General features: G+C 40.3%; 1 protein-coding gene across 5 annotated transcripts; it reads right to left on the bottom strand.

The window, feature by feature from the left end:
• Positions 1-142: 142 nt before the first annotated feature.
• On the bottom strand, positions 143-7243 carry SKIC8 (SKI8 subunit of superkiller complex). Of its 5 annotated transcripts, none has more exons than XM_075765095.1 (11): positions 7145-7243; positions 6456-6499; positions 6311-6338; positions 5850-5955; positions 5087-5259; positions 3837-3985; positions 3388-3481; positions 2533-2626; positions 1769-1861; positions 1020-1098; positions 143-429 (listed from the first exon to the last, which is right to left on the bottom strand). In XM_075765095.1, exons 2-11 carry the CDS (start codon positions 6465-6467, stop codon positions 340-342), a joined length of 918 nt encoding a protein of 305 aa, XP_075621210.1. In that variant the 5' UTR covers positions 6468-6499; positions 7145-7243; the 3' UTR covers positions 143-339. The 5 variants fall into 5 exon arrangements, with proteins under 5 accessions (XP_075621210.1, XP_075621208.1, XP_075621209.1 ...); XM_075765093.1 differs by lacking the exon at positions 7145-7243 and adding an exon at positions 6832-6860; XM_075765094.1 differs by lacking the exon at positions 7145-7243 and adding an exon at positions 6740-6854.
• Between the last annotated feature and the right edge of the window lie 11303 nt (positions 7244-18546).

Genomic DNA, 18546 nt, shown 5'->3' with positions numbered 1-18546 from the left:
AATAAGCTGCTGCCAGACTTGGCCAAAACGTTCCAGCTCCGTTCTATTTTTGTATAAAGGCAGGGGAGATTAACTGAGCAGTTACTTCACCCATGACTACATATTGCCAAAAATACATTTTTTTCCAAGGATTAGAGTTAAGTTACTTCCAGCTCCAGCTTTTATTTTAAAAAAAGTAAAGCTTTCTGTCATGTTAAACAAAATGAAAATTACAGATAAACATCTGATTTGGCAGATCAGCGCTATTACAATGCTTTTATCATTAGAAAAATTGTAGAAGCACAGTAGTATTCCCAAAAAGTGGCAGAAGAGTTAACCAAAGGGTCTGAGTCAAGACATTTAAACTGGACAGTCATAAATATGAATTTCTTGGTCATCTCCAACAGATACAATTTTGGACCCGCTTCCATTGTATTTCACTCCCCAAACCTGCAATTAGAACGTACAAAAGGTTATCAACAGGAGACTAAGAAGACATGCCTTCACAGCGGTCATCATATTGACTACAACAAGCAGAAGAGGGAGGATTATTTAATTTCACTTTACTAGAGCTGGCTCCTGCTTTAACAGCAGATGAGGTTGAGAAACCAGAGAAAGATGCTGCCAGCTTGTAGCCTGAGAAGTCCTTACGTTCCACTTTACTGACAATGGATTGCACATTCTCAGTATACTTGGAAGAGGCTGAAAAGTACTTGCCCCAGTTTGCATAAATCAAACCTAACATTTTTGATCTTCCCCATCCTGTATTCCTTTTAGAAGAGAGTATTTTACAGTGTTTTCAGGAAAGCAAGAGAGTAAGTATTTTTCATGGAGCCTGGCACATTATGACAGACTGAAAAATAATCCAGTCTGTCCTTGGGCTAATTAAGAGAGCCATTTTACTTCCCAGCACAAAACTTAGAAAAATTCAGGTCAGTCCTCAGACTTAAACTTCAGACAGTTACACAAACTCTTAAGTGACCCCCTTCATCATCAGCATGACATCAGGAAAAGTGAAAGTAAGGCAGCAGTACACATACCTGATCTTGGTGGTCAAAGAAAGTGTGAACACAAGTTCTTGTCCCAGCATCCCAAACTTTTACGCTTTTATCAGATGAACTGGAAGAAAAATAGTATTGATCAGTGTTTAAATTAATAGATTAACTATAGTTTAGCACAAAGCTTAAAAGATCTTGTACGCTAAGACATAAGAAACCTGCTTTCACCCATCAAATACAGAGATAAAGTAACAAAGGAGTGCATCTTCCACCAGGTTCCAGTTACCCTTAAAATACATTTACTGTTTCAATATCTATCTGCAACATGAAAAAGAGGACACCTGGTTTAGCCGGAAAATTATCTAAAGTTCAGTTCTTTGGATAAAGAAACTCCTGTTACATACACTGGGTCCCCAGTTGCCTGAGCTGTTTTAAGTGTTAACACTAAAGTCCAACTAGATTAATGTACTTGTACATTAGGTTGTATTTTTTTAATTCAACAGCAATTTTTCAGCTCTTTAGAATCAAACTGCCCTTCTCTTAAGTTTAGATGTTCTTCACTTGTAGGGAACTAAACTGCAGTGAGATGACTTACACTGTAAAGTACTACTTACTGCAACTGGTATCATCACAGATTGGCTCTTGAGTCTTTAATTGTAATGTATGTTACTCCATTATAAACGCCATTGTAATTTGTACACAGACACTTTTTAAGAGCCCTCTCCCTTTATAAGTATCAAATTATATGTTTTTTTTCAGTAAGCATTAAAAAGGTTAAAAATCCGCAATACCTGGAAACAAAATGGGTATCATCAGGGCAAAATGCTACATTTAATACCCAGGATCCGTGACCACTTAATGTGCCAGCCAAGTTTGCATGTTGCCTGGGGAAAGAACAAATTTTAGAAAAGATAGAATTTTAACACTTGGTTTGTGAATTCTAGGGGAAAAAGCAACAGTAATATACTCTAGCTAGTGCAGTCAGGAACGGTTCAATGCAAGGTAATGGAAGGTGACTTCTGGACATTTGTTCATCAAGCTGAAGTGGTGTTACATCAGTTCTGCCATTTCAAATGGTTAACATAAAAAGAAGTCACTAAGAAGATCCACTGGTGGACAAAAGAGTTTCACCATGAAGGCGGCAAAGTAATGCAGGTTTAGGGGAGTGGAGATCACTGACGCGGTGCCTTTTCCTCCTCAGGGTCTTCCAAGTTTTTGTACAATGCAACAGGTCATAAATATAATTTTTTGGGTACAGATGTTTTTAAGATGAGTAAACGCAAACACACAGGACAGATACACAAAACAATTAGCCTCTTGCCTACAAGGCCAAATATGAGCAAAGTAATTTGTTAAGGCTGTCATCCACCTATGCACTTTTAAAAAACTATCTGAGGGTGTAGTACTTTACTTTATTATTTAAGATTATTTATTACATAAGAAGTCACCAAAAGCTGAAGGGAATGATAGAGAGCAGAGGGTTTGATACATTTTTTAGTGTCAGCCTCTGAATAGTTACTTTCCTGTTAGCATGTCTTGCAAAATAACAACTTACACATCGTAGATTTTGATATAGCCGTCATCTGAAGCAGTTACAAGTAACTGAGAATCTGGAGAAAATGTCAGTGAACGAATGGGCATTGCATGACCTGAAATTCAAAGTTATATATGGCTTAGAATGTAGCTATTCCTCGTACTGATGACAGTGCTTGAGAAGCTACACCAGAACAGCATCCCCTGTTAAAAGAGCAGCTTCTGAAGAGTCTACACCTCTACAGGCTTCTTTGCAAAACATCAAATGCAAACTAACAGTAATTCTGATCTTTGAATGTTAAGGCACATCCACTCCCACACAACAGTATCTTATTTTCTCAGCTGTGGATCTCTACTAGAAATTACATCATATTTTCTAACAGGATTTCATACTGGTTTAAGTGGTTGGGGTTCTTTATTAACTACACAAGTGGACAGAAACAGCACAGACATTAACAGCCCATTTATCTCTTAGAAAAATGCACGTCTTCAACATAAAATGTTTAGTTATTTTCTAAAACAGGAATAAATCGCTATAAAACTAACGCCACAGCAAAAAGCCATACACATGGCAGCACACATTTGGCTTAGCTTCATTCCCTTGTACTGCACTGCAAGACAAGAAGGAACTGCAATTTAAGAATTTAGTTAAGCAATACTAACTATCTTTTGAGATACGGATTTATGATGCAAGCCTGAGTTTACAGTTTGCCGTTTAACTTACAGCACATTAAAAAACTAAATACTGTCTAATGGACAGAAACATCAACACATTTATGCCACGGCTACTGTGTCTTATTCTGGCTTGTGTTATATCCTTTAATTTTGTTGAGGAATGAAGCCGGAACTTGGGTATTGCAAATACACAAACCATTACCTTCTAGCGTATGCAGAAGTTTTCCGGTTGCAATATCAAAAATATTGATAATGCCATCTATGGCTCCACTGGCTAAGTATTTTCCATCCGGACTCTGTAATAAAACACAAAAAGTATGCATTTAACAACTGTATGCGTTACGCTGTGTACCTCCCTGACATTCTCTTGGCAACTTGTCACAAATATGATCTGTGCAAGATACCCGGGCTCCAAAAATCCCGAAGCCTTCAGCTGACTTATTCACAACATGTGGATAAGCAAGATCAAGGTATATTTTCCCTATATGCAGGGGGGAAATGTCACATAGTTTATATTTGGAACTATCAGAGTATAGCTGTCATTTAGTATTACGTAGAGATAAACTGATAGATGGAAACATAAATACCTGATTTACAACACATTACAGCAATAGCAGTTTCACGTAAGAAATTATCAATTGTGCTTCTTACATATGCAATGCTAAGGATGAACTTTCCTCTGGTGTCCAGAGAATATTCTTTCTTTCCGGTTTCAACACCAAAAATATTTACTTTTCCCACATGACTTCCTGTTGCAAGGTACTGGGAATCAGGTGAAAACGCCAGGGACCAAGCATCAACTGTATTAAAAATTAAAAATCAGTTAGCTGAACACTGTTTCTAGTTCTTATTCAACAACATCAGCTGTGTATCCACCTGTTTAGAAATTTAACCCCTACGTACTCTTAATACTCTAAACTCTACTACATACTCTTAAGAAGAGTGTACAAGCTCATGAAAGTTAACTTCCTTCTACGTAATCAATGGAGCATAGCTTGAGCCATTTCTTTCTGTTTAGTGAAAAATTACATTTTCTAATAAAACCTTGAGCTTATCAGACCATCCTGTCACAGTAAATTTAGAATTTAAGACTGCCTGAGTCAAGTCTAAATTCTTACTTTTCTCCTGGTACCAAAAGATATTAAACCAGTAAAAGAAAGCAACAGTAGTATCTAGTAAAGCACAGAAGATGCAGGAGAAACGCAGATATACGAGTGTAACATAGGTCAACATTCCTTGCAACGGAATTTTAAAAAGCATACTTTTTAATAGCAATACAATGTAATTATCTGTCACAATGTAATTCACAGGGTTGTTTGTTTTTTTTTTATAAGATTAATATTAATTTCCTAAAACATTGCAAGATTGTTCTTAAATGAGGGATTGCCAGTGGGCCAAGTAAATATTTAGAACAAGATCTTGGGCCCTGAATTCCAACTTGGAAGATGCAACATTGATCCAGACTTCAGCTTTATGGTGTTTTGACTTGCTCCCTACTGCGTAAATAAGCATTGCATATACGTCTCAAATTCAATGCAGCACTTACAAAGAAAGCTCAGACCTTCTTTGTAAACCAATCTGAATAAGCATTTGAGTTATTTTTAAAATATCCTTTTATCAATATATCTGTAAGAGCAAGCTGGTTTCCATTCTGCTTTATGCATCTAGCAAAAAGCGTATCTAAATGTACCTGAGAGAGCATAAGTAGTGTGAAAAAATAAATGTAATATTGTCTGATACTACTTTATGTTGAGTTCATAAGAATCAGTTAGATTTTTGCAAACACAGATTAAAAAAACCCACCCTAGTCATCTCATATACCCTAATTATACAGTGTACAGTATTTACTATCTAAAGTAAGTCCACTTCTTAGCAGAGACAGCTTAACACTGGTATCTTACCAGGACCAGCATCTATTGACTTGATCTGTTTGCCAGTTTCTAAATCCCAAAGGCGAATATGGGCATCTAGGGAGCTGGATGCTGCAATGGAGCCCGTGTGGCTGATATCCACAGATACCACGCCCAGCTGGTGACCCTCCAAAGTCCATTGTAGATCCAATTTTTCATCATTCCTGTTGTGAAAGGGAAAGAAAAGCCTCGGTATGACTAGCTGGGGGTACTTAACTCATCTCCAACCTCAGACAAAACAAACACGACAACCCACATTTCTCCATTTTGTTCAGCAAAAGGGGAATCAAACTTCACTCACGATACCTGAGGATAGCTACACACAGATTGCTCATATTGTTTTTTAAATAAAAAAGGAAGATGTCATTTCCTCTTTTACTCTATACCCATTATTTCTTTCACAGTACACGTGCTCCCAATGCATTCTCTCACAAGAAGTTGCATTTCTAATGCTTTGGTTTAGAAATACATCAAGTTGTACTATTCTCTGGCAGACGACACGTAAAATTTGATGTGCATTTTCAAAGCCATTTGTGTTCTTTGAAAACTAAAGCACCTCAGAACACTACCACTCCAAGAGAAAGCACGCACCCCCGAGGATAAGCTTGCTCAGGAGAACAGCTCCGTGTGCCAGGCCACCCCTTCCCTGATGTAACTTCTAACATCCCTGCAAATGATGGAAATTCAAGACTGCTGCGTCCCCATACTGACTACTTCCAAAGCTTAGAACTGTTTAGTAGGGAGCTTCACTTACCACTTCCAGACCTTCACTAGATCATCCAAAGAACCAGAGATCACTGTTTCAGAACCATCCTTTTTATTTTTGCCCCAGGCAACTGACCAAATGGCATCATCGTGAGCTGAAAGAGAATATAAGCGTAGAAATTAAAAATTAAGCGGTTTCTTTTGAGGGAAGACAACTACAGATTTGGTAGTGCTAAAATTGCTGACTGTAATGCTGGCAAGAGGGCCCTTGCTCTGCAGGTCTATCAGTGCTCTGAGAGCTTTGTCACTGTTTTCATTGTTTGAAAACACATGATGTATTTTGTCCACCAAGGTCACTGTTGGAAAAACAGCACAGCTATTTTTTGATTTATTCAGATTTATACTTAATAGAAGCATAATCCAGGTCATCTCACAAGTATATCTGCCATTATCAATTTGACATCATCCAAGAAGACCGATGTTATTTAATATATGTTATTGTTTTCTCACCTTGCTCTTGCTTGAAGAGAATACCATACTAGAAAGAAAAAATAATTAGTATTATGTATGAGCAGCCTAAAAAAAAAAAAAAAAAACCCAAAAAACAACCAACCAAGCTAGAGACTAGTTTAATTAACTCTGTGCTTTTATTTACCTGTGTGGTCATGTCTTTAAGGAAGCAACTTTAAGAGGAATGCTCTGGAAGGAGAAACCCCGTTAGGCTCAGCAATAAGGCCCTGCCTCAGAAACGCTGCTCTGGCAGGCGAAAACCCGGCAGGCAGAGGAGTAAGGCCTGAGGGAAACCCCGCCTTTCCGTCACCCTCCGCTCGCACGGCGAGAAACGCCCGCCACGCACGGGCCCAGCACCCCCGCCGCGCCCTCCCCGCGGCTGCCTTCGCCCTCCCTCGCGGTGCCGTGCGGTGCCGTGCCGAGCCGTGCCGAGCCGAGCCGAGCCGAGCCGAGCCGAGCCGAGCCGAGCCGAGCCGAGCCGCGGCGGACACAGAGCTTCCTGCCCACCGCCTCCTCCTTACCACCACGGCCGCGGTCGCACTGTGATGGCGTTTTCTACCACCGAGAACGCGGCAAGAGCGCCTCTCCCCAAAGCCCTTTCTCTCCGCCAAAACAATAGAGAGGACTCCGGCACCGCGCTCTCTACTGCCGCCGTGTGGCCAAGGAAGCTCCCTTCGCCCTAACGGCAGCCCGCGCCCAGCTCGCGCGTCCCTCGCCGCCACAGCCCCGCGGCGGGAGCGCCGTCCCGCCGCCCTCCATCGGCAGTGCCACTCTGGTCGTAGCTTTCCAGGAGCAGCCAGCATCTTTTGCGTATGATATAAATAATAGTCATACCCTTGGGTGTTGCGATGGCGGCAGTGATGTAAGCTGCGGAAAACACAGAGGCCTGAGGAACGCGTTCGAGTCTGCCGTCTCAACAGCGTTGGAAGTTCCTGACTGAAAATTGCAGCTGGCTGCCTTTTGTCAGGGATGGAGAGGAGGAATGACAACCAGTCAGGGGAGACTGAGCACCCTGGGCAGTTGGGTCACGTTATGAACAGCTTGGCTCCCAGGACCCTGGAGTTGCAGTAAAAGTTGAGCAGTACTGCCCATTTCTCTCACCACAGCACAGAAGGCTTCCTTAATTTCACTGGAGTGAGAGGAAGTTCCCCTACTAATCATCTGTTTCCAAAAAAAAAAAAAAAAAAAAAAAAAAAAAGAAGAAGAAAAAAGAAAGGTATGACTTTTTTGGAAGCTGAGTTTTTCAAGTTGCTGCCTCTGAGTTAGAAGTAGAAAAAAATGTCAGAATTAAAGTTCAGGAGAATACATCAGATTAAAGACAAAGGATCAGTAGCCTTTCACAGCATTTAATCAGTCTTTATGGGTACACAAAGCTCTTTGAGATCAGTAGAGCTTGTCTGAGTAATCAAAGTAACAGCCAAAACAGGAATTCTGAATGTGTCTGAATACAGTTCTGCAGTCAAGAATGAAAATCTGGGTAAAACTCTTACATATAAGTACAGAATCCTTAGTTCTATGATTATTTAGATTGATTGTTGAGAGGATTTTAAGGCATATTGCTATAATATAATTGAATTTCAGAAATGCTCATTTTGTTGTTAGTAATGGTGCAATCATACGCATTTTCTGAAAGTAAGAGAAATTCTTCTATTTGTCACCAGGATTTCCTAAGAATTCTTCCATTAATACTTAAAATACTTTCACCTTATGTTCAAATGACCAGGATTTGGGTTTGCAATTCTGCATAGAGTCCTCCAGTACTGTAATATAATCTTTGAGAGTCAAAGTGTTTCTAATCCCTCCAGAGTTTTTACATCATGCAAACGCCTACTAGCATTTACTGTGTACATGGAATACCTTAGACCTTCCCGGCAAAAGATTGAGATTGTGGGTTATTTCCTACGTTGCTTATGACACAAACCTGTATTTGTTAGTGTGAATGCTGATTAGATGCTGCTTTGGTGCATCAAAGGATAATCTGAAGGATAATCAGAGGATAATCTGAAGCAAAAGTGTCACGTTTGGTTTATAGATAAACTGCCTCCTTGGAATGGTAACTGAGAGCATGTTTCTGTATGTTTGTCCTTGTTCTGGAGCACTAGCATGCTTTGTATCTATATGGATATTTCAACCTTAATCAGAATAATAATTTATGAGTGCATATGTGTTTAAATGCCAGTTTTTCAACAATGTTAGAAGGGAAAAAAACTGATATGCTTAAAAACATTATGACCACCCTCATATTGTGCTAACACACAGAAGTGAATTAGGTCAAAACTTTGAGGTGCCATATAAACATCGCAAAAGGCACTTCCCAGCCCAAAGCTTAGTTGCAGAGAACAAATTGAGAGCAAAACGCTTAGTTGCAAAAATAATAGGCTGAGCGCCACTGTGGCCAGCTATTGCAAGCACAATTCAGAGCAGCATTCAGAGTTCAACACCTGCCCAGCCTTTCTCAGAAGCTGAGTGCCAAGTAAGCCTTGATTTATTAAGGTCTTGAAGACACATGAACCTCCATAAAACATTAAGGCTTGATAATTAACTGGGAGCTTCAGCTCTGCAGGTACACGAATACCACAGCATTCAAATGTTTTCAGACATGTCACTGCCTCTCCCACCTCCACACTAAAAAATTCATTCACTAGTGGGCTTGAGGAAAATGATAATGGTATTTGAAGTTATGTGTGGTGTGTGCAGAAGTGGGTAACACATGAATATGTATTCTTGTGGTTATCAAGACAGAAGGACCTTGTCAGTTTAGGAAAGGGGCTGTGTAACGTAACTGTAGCTGCAGAGGGCTGGATTCAATTACAGGTCCCTTTCGGGGCTGATCCATCAGTTTTGGGTTTGATTTTCCATCTTAGGGTTCAGTGTAGGATCAGTCACAGAAACCCGCAGATGCTGCAGAAACAAAGGGAGACTTCTCACTTGCTTGGGATGTGTGTGCGGATTTATACCGTCTGCCCGTTGTGGGGCAGCAGCACCAAGATAATCTCCGCCTCTCTCCAGTAGCAACGGGTTGGCATTCACAATGCAACATTAATCATTCCACATCCTTCTGTGTCTGGGGGCTCTGAACAGTTGTGGCAGGAGCAAAGCATCCTCTGCTTATGTTGCCTGATGTGCCTCCAGGAAACCATTAAGGGACTGTGTTCCTGGGAGTGAATTGGAATGGCATTTGCACTGTTTGCTCATTAATTTCAGATATCTGTCCCCTCCATCAAGTTCCAGGAAGACATATATCTTTTTCTTGAAAAACAGTGTATGAGCATGTACAATGCACCCATCAGCATTGTAGTGCATTAGTATCAGGGTAGTTGCAACAAAAGCAAGAGCCATAGAAAATCAGATCCTAATACAGTCTACAGTTCCGCTTTTGAAATTAGTCCAGACGCTTGTGTGCAGATTTGATAAACTTTCAGCTTTTGTTTGGTTTCCTCTGCTGACTTATCTCTTTGTTATATCTTTTTCAGTTGCAGTCCCCTTTCTTCCCTTTTCTTGCAACTTCATATGCTTTTTCACTGATAGGTTTGTCTTTGAAGGTCCCAAGCAGCTAAACTGGGATGTGGAGTCAAGTATAAACTTTCCTGAAGTTCACAGAGGTTCTAATCAAGGCTTTGCTTTAAACCGATCGCTTATTTTTCACAACATCCTTTGCAAAGGCACTGCGTGTTCCAGGTGATGGCACCACACCCAGCCATCAGACTGTATAGGATATGGAGCTGGAACTACACTCACATCTTTAGTCCAAGTGCTAGCCAAAATAGGGAAATGATATAATGGAAAAGCTCTTCTTCAAGAATCTGAAACCAAGTCCAAGTGTTAATGACATTCTTGTCCTGTGAGTTAAGGAAGGATCATTATCCCGTTTCACAGATGGGTGAAATCTGAAGCAAGGTGACGAATTTAGTCAGTGGTAGAGCAAGGAATGGAACCCTTTTCTCAACCTCTTGGTATGTGCTCTAACTCAGTGTGTACCTACACATTGACATTGCTTTAAGCTTACACTTAAATATTAAATTGCTTCTCTAGCAAGCCTTTCAATGTATTTAGTTAACAAGCAGTGAAAGTTCTCGGGACAGACAAAAATGGAAAAGAAAATCAAAACTGCCAGAGACTGAGCCTAACAGGAATGAAAATAACTCTTAGCACTTGCAGGAACAAATCTTTCTCAGACTGGGACTGTCCAGTTCCACCCCAAGGTATCCTTGTGGGCTACTGGTCAGAGGAAAGCTTGGCCAGGAGAGCACTTTTCTCCAGAATGGATGAGGTTTCTTCAGAATGGATGAGGTGGGCAGCAAGACTGGAGTGAATGAACAGCTGCTTCTAGGAAGAAAAGAAAATAAAACAGTTAATTAAACAAATAAATCCTAAAAGCTAGACTCCCTCCTCCACGGAAGCAACCTTGTCCTCACTGTCACCTGCAGAGATGCCAGAATGGTTAGATGTAATTACAGGCCTTTTAATCTCCTGGTTATGGCATTTACAGGTCAAAGGGAATCTTTCAGAGCACAATTGATTTGAAAGGAATAATAAAATAAAGAAAAAAAAGGGAAAACGTTCTTTGTGAGAGATTTTCTAACAGTTGGTCTGTGCTTGATGCTAACTGAATCCAGCTGCTATTCTTACTCTATCTTCTCTTTCTCCTTTTGGAAAGACTTCAGTTATTCCTTCATTTATTTGCTGTGTTTAATCAGAATTATTATATTTTAGTCTTGATTTTGTTCTCTCTTGCAGCTTCTCTTTTTTATGTGGCGAGAGGTGGGTCAGAGAGTTTCTAAGACCTTAACATGAGCCTGAAATGTTGAATGACTATATAAAATGCAAGTGCGATAAAAGAAACATCTGGTGCTCATTTGTCAGGATTGAAATGAGGCCCTTTAAAACATCATGCATGTGGTTGGGACTTGCTTTTAGAAAGTACAAAGTTTCAACCCATACATCAAATCCAGCAGTAAAACTTTTCTTTCCAGTATGATGAATCTCACGTGTTTCTCCAAAAATAATATATGTCTCTTGCTATTATGGCTTCAGGTATACGTGACAACTAGTGAGGACCTAATCTATGACCTTACGTACCAAAACTGAAGTACCTGAGCTCTAGGAAAACAGTTTTGGCTGTCAGTCAATAATCAGCTGTTATAAGCAACTAAATAATGATCATGTAATCTAAGTCGCTATTTTAAGCCTGATCATGTACTTTTTACTTTCCATACCTGATGCTACAGAAGAAAATGCTGTAACACATGCATATTGGTTGGCTTTTCTATGCCAAATATCACCCAAGTGACGTTCAGTTCTCAAGTGCGAATGAATGTCTGCAGTCACTACCTGTATGAAGCAAGACAGTATTGTCATGAAGCAAGAGTATGAAGGCAGCACGGGTCCCATGCACTTTTTTTTACTCAGAATGCTAGTTCTCCTTCTTGAATCTGGGTCATCTGAAGTTATGATGGGTGGTGGCAAAGAAGACAAAAGAAAGCGCTTTTTTTTTTTTCCTGATCTCTGCGGACAAATGTTTGAATAGGTTGCTGAACTGGGAGACAGGGAGGAGGGAAGGAGTTTCCTCCACCTGCTGTGAGACATTCTCTACTTGACCAAGCTGCTCACAATTCACTGATGATGGAATGAAGGTATAACGTTTCCAGTCTCTGGATATGCTATTTGCTCCACTGTAAAATTTTACACTTCTTAGATGTTCTCTTTATAAAGTGACAATCCATTAGGCTGCTTAAATTGGCTTTTAGCCTGCTCTTTGCTGGAGCGGGGAGCTAGAAACTGACCTGGCAAAGGGGCACCTTTGCAACTTCAAGGTTCATGTTGATGTGAATAACTCTTACAGGAACAAATGTAGAGGGCACAACTCTGGCTTTTGAGAATAATTAGTAAGAAAACTCAGGAGGAAAACCCTTCATTCATTGGCAGTAGATACAAAGAAGGTTTGTAATAATTAGCTCAGATACTCTCTGAAGCCTCTAGTTGTATTTAGTGTTTGTTCCTATGTATTTTTGTGTCACCATCTAGAATATATTTACATAAATAGACTCTTAGATCTTCAATGCCTAGTATCCATTTGCATGGGTAGCTGGCAGGCGGACTATATGGATACACTTGGCTCAACCAGCCAATTACTTTGCCACTTATCTTCATGTCACTGCCCCGCTTTGTTATTGCAGCCTTCAATGCCACTTCTGTCTTCATCAACACTGTCTCTTTCATGCTGTTTGCTTTGATGACTTTGCTGGGCAACCTCTTTCGTGTTCTTGTCTCCTTGTGAGAGAGGTTTATTCTTCTTCAGTTTGCCTGTCTGGCTCACAAACCCTTGTGAATCGAATTGACGGTATTAACCTTACACAGAGGAGCTATGCTGGAGGATAAATGCCAGTGCTCTGCATGCGCTGGCTCCCATGGAAGTCAGTGGGAGGAGGACTAAGCATGGCACATCCTGAAACATTACGTTCAGCTACCTCTGGATAAGATGCTTGAATCAAACCATATAAGTTTGTTAAATCATTGTGTCAGTTGCTGGCTGTGAAAGCCCATTTTACAGTGGTGATTCAACACACTATTTCTGCACAGCAAGAGCATGTGTTTGTGTCTCATAGATTTTACTAGGTCCTGAGCACATATTCAAGTGTCTACGGAATCAGTTCCTCGTATAACATGCTGTACACTTTCCCCTGCTATTGTGAGTTCACATCATAAGTACTTCATTCACATTTGACACTGTACCACTGATAGGTATTTCATATAATGAAAAAAATTCCTGACTTCGAATGAGATGATTGTTTGACTGTTTTGGGCCACCTATGTTTAGCAGTGCATTCCTGAGATAAGCGGAAGCATGGCATGAGAAAATAATAGATTTTGCATGTGAGGTAATCATCATCTAGGTCCCAAGCTTTCGAAGTCAGACATAGAACCAAACAAACCAAACCAAACCAAACAAAACAAAACAAAAACCAAAAAAGAGAGGAAAAATTCCTCCTGATTTCAGTGAATTTCAGATTGATTGCTGTGACTGGATGATTGTTGCCAACAGCACAAAACACTCTATTGGAATTTGGACACTGTGATCCCAAGGAAAGAAAGCTTCTGTTTTGTGAGTTTTCCCTGACAAGAAAACCTATCCTTTGAGAACTGTAACATTTGAGTTAATTTATGAGGTGACACTGGAACCCTGAGCTCTTGACAAGAGATTCTTGAATTTTGGTGGCTTGGAAATGCCATCTAAGATTCAAGTGTCCCTTCGAAACTGGACTTGCAAGTTCCCAAAACTATGGTGGGAAACTCCTGAGGAAAGGTTTTCTTGCAGAGATGGATGCATTGAAAATACTAAGACTGCAATTTTCTCTGTGGTGTCTTGGCCCTCAAGGGTAGACTTAGAGGTACTAAGGGTGTGGAGCCCCTAAATGTGCTCATTGTATGATGTTTGACAAGTGTTAGAGAAGTGGTTTTTGCACTGCACAGGAGTCAGTGCCTTCTGCATTTACCTGAAAGAGAGCAACTAGTTTAGGCAGCTGTACTGAGCTGTATTTACATCTATGACCCACTTAGTTGCAGCTCTTGATGCTGCCTAATGGAGGGAAGTCACGCACAACATTTCTGTGATGACACCTAGGTCAGAGCTGATCCTTCATGAAAACAATTACCTACTGACCCCAAAACTCCTGAGGTCAGGAATGAAGAGACTGATCTTTCAGTCCCTTGCAATGCACCATCAAATTTTGTGAAGTGCTGTCAGTAGCTCTCATTTACTAGTCTCAGTTCATATGTTGGCTACTGGTAGCGATTTAGGAGTTTATTATCTGAAGTGCTCTGGTCACCATAGAAATGACTGGAATATTTCAATATCACTGGATACTACTGTGATATACAGGATATCTCAGTAATAGCATATGGGATCGGTACAAGTCCGTAACTGGCAGTTTAACAGTAAAAGCTGTGTTGTAGAAATTTGACCACCAAGCAAGGTGGTTGTAAAAACATGTGGGTGTTGGCCAGCACAGCATTCACCAGTCTAGTGCAAACAGACAAACATAGGTCCAGTTCTTGCCCACATGGACACAATCTTAGAAAGCAGAGAACTACAGTTTTTGCCCAGCAGCCCAGCAGCTCAGAGAAGGGACAGCAGTGGTCCTGTCTGGACTGCCATTATAAACAGGGATTTTATGAGAATGCCCAGAAAGTAGAGAGGTTTGTCTGGCTCTTCAGTCTGCACTAAACTAAGCACATACAAGTGTGCTCAGGTCCTGATCCAGCAGAGTGTTTAAGCATCCACTAAATGTTTTAGCATTGAAGTAAAAGTATTTTCAAGCTTGATGCTTAAGTATTTTGCTGGTTCTGAGCCTTAATAACAGGAGACAAAGGTAATAAAAGCCCTCTCCCATCTCCTCAGTGAAGATTGTTGCCCAAATCCTGAAGAATCAATTTGAAGGAGATATTTTAGGCTGATGTTTTGCCTAGGTCATATTCTTCAGTCCCTGAAGTACTCTACTGCTAGTAGAGTCTCTATGCATTTTGATAAAATGTGTGCGGGTTTGGGGGCCCTCTGTGAGAAGAATCAGTTTTCAATATAAAAGGTGCTCTATGAAACATCAGAAGAGAGAATGGGAAATTCAGCTTGGTGAAATTAGCCTGGTGGTCTCAATATTGGCACATGATCCTCCGCAGCAGTTTTAGATTTTGAAAAGCACCTTTTCCAGCACATGTTTAGAATTGGAATAATTTACAATGTGAAGAAAAAACAAATTACAGATTTCCAGTGTAAGTATCAAGGACGAGCCGTCTTCTGTTTCCATATACTGCTTCTCGTGCCAGCTTCTGAGGAACTCTGTAATGCCCAGGAGAAGGCTTGTGCTGGGAGAGTAATGCACAAAAGCTGAAGGACACTTAGTAATGTGAACTGCAATCTGACAAACTTTGGAGCCTTAAGTCCTGGATAGCTAGAATCTAGTCGTCTTCTTCCTGACCCTGTAAGTAGACAAGTAGTAAACCTGGCTGGCTGTTTATCCTCAGTGCAATGTCAGCCGTGGCTGGTTATGTTGCATGTGTATTCACCTCTCGTTCTGTGCAAATCACAGCAAGAACAGCTTTTTTTCCAGAGATGGGAATTTCCTGGGTTTATTACATGTGGTAATAGAAATATGTTATAGTAACTGCTGATAAGGTGCTGATTTAAAGAGGCGCAGACTGTAAGTCAGGGTTTCAGTGCACAGTTTTACCTTAGAAAAACTGAATAAAAGCAGAAAGGCTTTTTGATTGTCTTCAATGATCAATAGCTTGAATCTGAGAGCTAGATTTCCTCCAAAAGCAAATGGACAAAATTCAGTTGTTAACAGAGTGAGTTTGTCTGTGAGGATTTTACATTGTCTAGCTCCTTAAAGAAAATATCAGCTTGCTGAGTAAACACAATCCCCTTTGCTTTGCCATCTTTGCATTGATGTCTGCACAAATTCTTTTTGTTGTTGATGGTCTGGGGGTTTTTTGTTTGGGATTTTTTTTTCCCCTGTATGAATTGGGTCACTTTCCAGTCTCCTTGCATTAGAGCATGGTAACAAAATCCAATGTGACAGTTCCCCAAATGTTCCAATGTTTGCAAGAGGGAGGTGTGCGGCAGCAAAGAAAGGCTCTGCCCTTGAAGGAATTAAATCTCTTGGAAAACACAATCTCAGGTCCTTCCAAGTGCTTCATTGACCGACTTTCCAGCAAACTGCTGAAAACCTAATTAGGCTATGTTTTGATTGGTAAAACAGATCGGGGAGGCAGTCCATAAGAAAAGAGGAACATGAGCAGGGAAATCTGAGATACACACTGAGTTAGTGTGGAAATGACCATCCTCTCAGGCTGATGTAACTTTCTCAAACTGCTGCACTGTGCAAGAAGAAAGGAAACAGCGCCAGGCTACTTCTTCTTTCTTTACCTGCTTCTCTGTGATGAAGTCTAGCTAGTGTAAGTCACATAGACCACTTTGCTGAGGCAAGAGGAGACAAGCTGGGCAGTATGGACAGATACCGGGTTCCCGGGAACCAGGACTTCAGTACATTTAGTGTGAGGAGAGGATGGTTGTAGGGAAAGGCAGAGGGTGTGCTCTCTGTTACGCATGATATTGCTGCAGCATACACAGTGGCTGGGGATCATGATTACCCCTCTTTCCAGTTGCCTTCATCCTCTCATCCTCTTTTAAGTAACTGCCTGAAAAAGAAGATGAGAAATCCTACGGTTTGCTAGATGGTCCTGCCCTAACACAATCCCATCAAGACAACAAATATTTTTACATCATGCCAAACTCCTTGCAAGAACAGCTATAACCTTTGCTTTTTAGAGAGGCTATATTTTGTTTTCCATGACCAATATTCTGAAACATCCACCATAGACTGAGTTCTGATCAGAGACGTGTCTATCTCAGGGTTAAGATGTTTGGAATGTTAATACCATTGCAGTGGATTCCACTGCAAACACACATGCTCAGATAAATTAATGCTGTAGGCATAATACTTGTGGTTTAGGTGCATATTTTCTTGCAAAATTGTTATAATTAAAAGCACTGATATCAGAGGCCCAGGAATGTAGAACTGGCATCCCTTTGCATCCGATGTGAGGCCTGTATGGGATAAAGGATTCATGTGGAGTGTAAATGAAATTTGCAAGACAATGAGCATTGCAGAAAATGAGGTTCTAAACATATAGCTGAAATAGAGCAGGAAGAACAAACTTGAGGATTCAGAACGAATCCCCATTCTAGTAGGTGATTGCAGATTTCTTCTGGAGATCTCCATCTCTGTACAGAGGTGAATGTCCCCTTGATGTTTCTGTCTCCCCACTGTTTCAAAGGAAATACATCCTGCGTGTAGCTGTAGTTGTTCAGTTGTACTTGCAGGTAGAACTGGCCTTGTAAAATGAGTGTAAAATTAGCACAGCATATAATTATTAAAGCAAATTTGTTGAACTAAATCTCCTCTCTTTCTTGCTCACCTTACATTATCTCTGAGTAATGTCGTTTTCCCTTACAGTTCCAACTGGAATCACTGTACTTGCATCTCCTAGATCTACCTTTTTTCTTTAAGGCCTCACAATCAGCTGAAGTTCTACCTAGCCAAAAAGAGCTCATTGTCTTCCCTATGCCCTGTTCCCCTTCCTTCTGCCTTAAGTCCATTTCTTTGTCTTTCCCAGTCACTGAGGAAAACATAATCAGTCGGTGGATTTCTCAGGTCTGTTTCTCAGACTTGGACTTCACATTTGACTCACCTCTTTTCTATGTTATTATATATCTGTCTCTAAAGCTTGTAGAGACTTTCTCCATAATATCTCTATGATAATAACAGCCACAGGACTAAAATTTCATCCTGGGACTTGAGTCTCTGCTGCTATAATATTCTTTTCTTTGTCTTGATGATTTGGATCCCTCTATCTGGAATGATTTTGCTTTCACCATTCTGACTCATCTGCACAGACTCACTTGTTCTTGTATCTTTATCATGCTAAGCATAAGGTACTTGTCTTCACTCTCAAGACCGTTCATAGCTACAAATTCTGGCCCTTTTATCCTCTGTCACTCAGCATAATAGGTTCTGCAATAATCATGATAACAACAGTTGTGGGCTGGAGTCTGCTTCTCTTTCTCACATGCAACAGTGTAGTACTCCTGGAGTAACCTCTTTGGTTTCAATGGGCATACTTGAGAGATTGCATATGACCCGTTCTGAATAAGGGTAGGAAAAATCTGTTCTGAATTATTATTATTATATAATAAATAATCTCCAGATGAAATCATTGGATTGATTTCAAAATCAGTAATAGCAAAGTAACAAGAACAGATGTATCATCATGTTAACATGCGTTACAAATGAAGTCAATAGATGCCTGTGCATGAATGCACTGACTGTTGTAACATCCGTCAGCTCATGTTTTGTAATAACTGGGGTAAGAAAACTATGAATAATGAGCATAATTAAATAATACCCATATACAATGAGAACTATAATACTGTACCATTAGCTAGTTTAGAAAGCTTTCAGAGACACATATAGATAGATTTAAAATTGCACCGCTGAACCAATAAGCTGATTTATTAATCTTTGATCTCCCTGTGCCCAGGGCTACCCTCTTTGCAGTTAATAGTAGTCATTCTTGGTAATGATGAAACTGTTTAAAAATGAGCATTAATGGGGACTTAATTAAATATCATTAAATACATTAGAAGTAGCTCCTGTGGCCACAGAGAATCATGCAGTCAT

This window comes from Balearica regulorum, chromosome 12 (assembly GCF_011004875.1).
Source record: "Balearica regulorum gibbericeps isolate bBalReg1 chromosome 12, bBalReg1.pri, whole genome shotgun sequence".
NCBI lineage: Eukaryota > Metazoa > Chordata > Aves > Gruiformes > Gruidae > Balearica > Balearica regulorum.
Note: the sequence above shows the minus strand (reverse complement) of the source record. Positions and strands in the feature narration are given on the sequence as shown.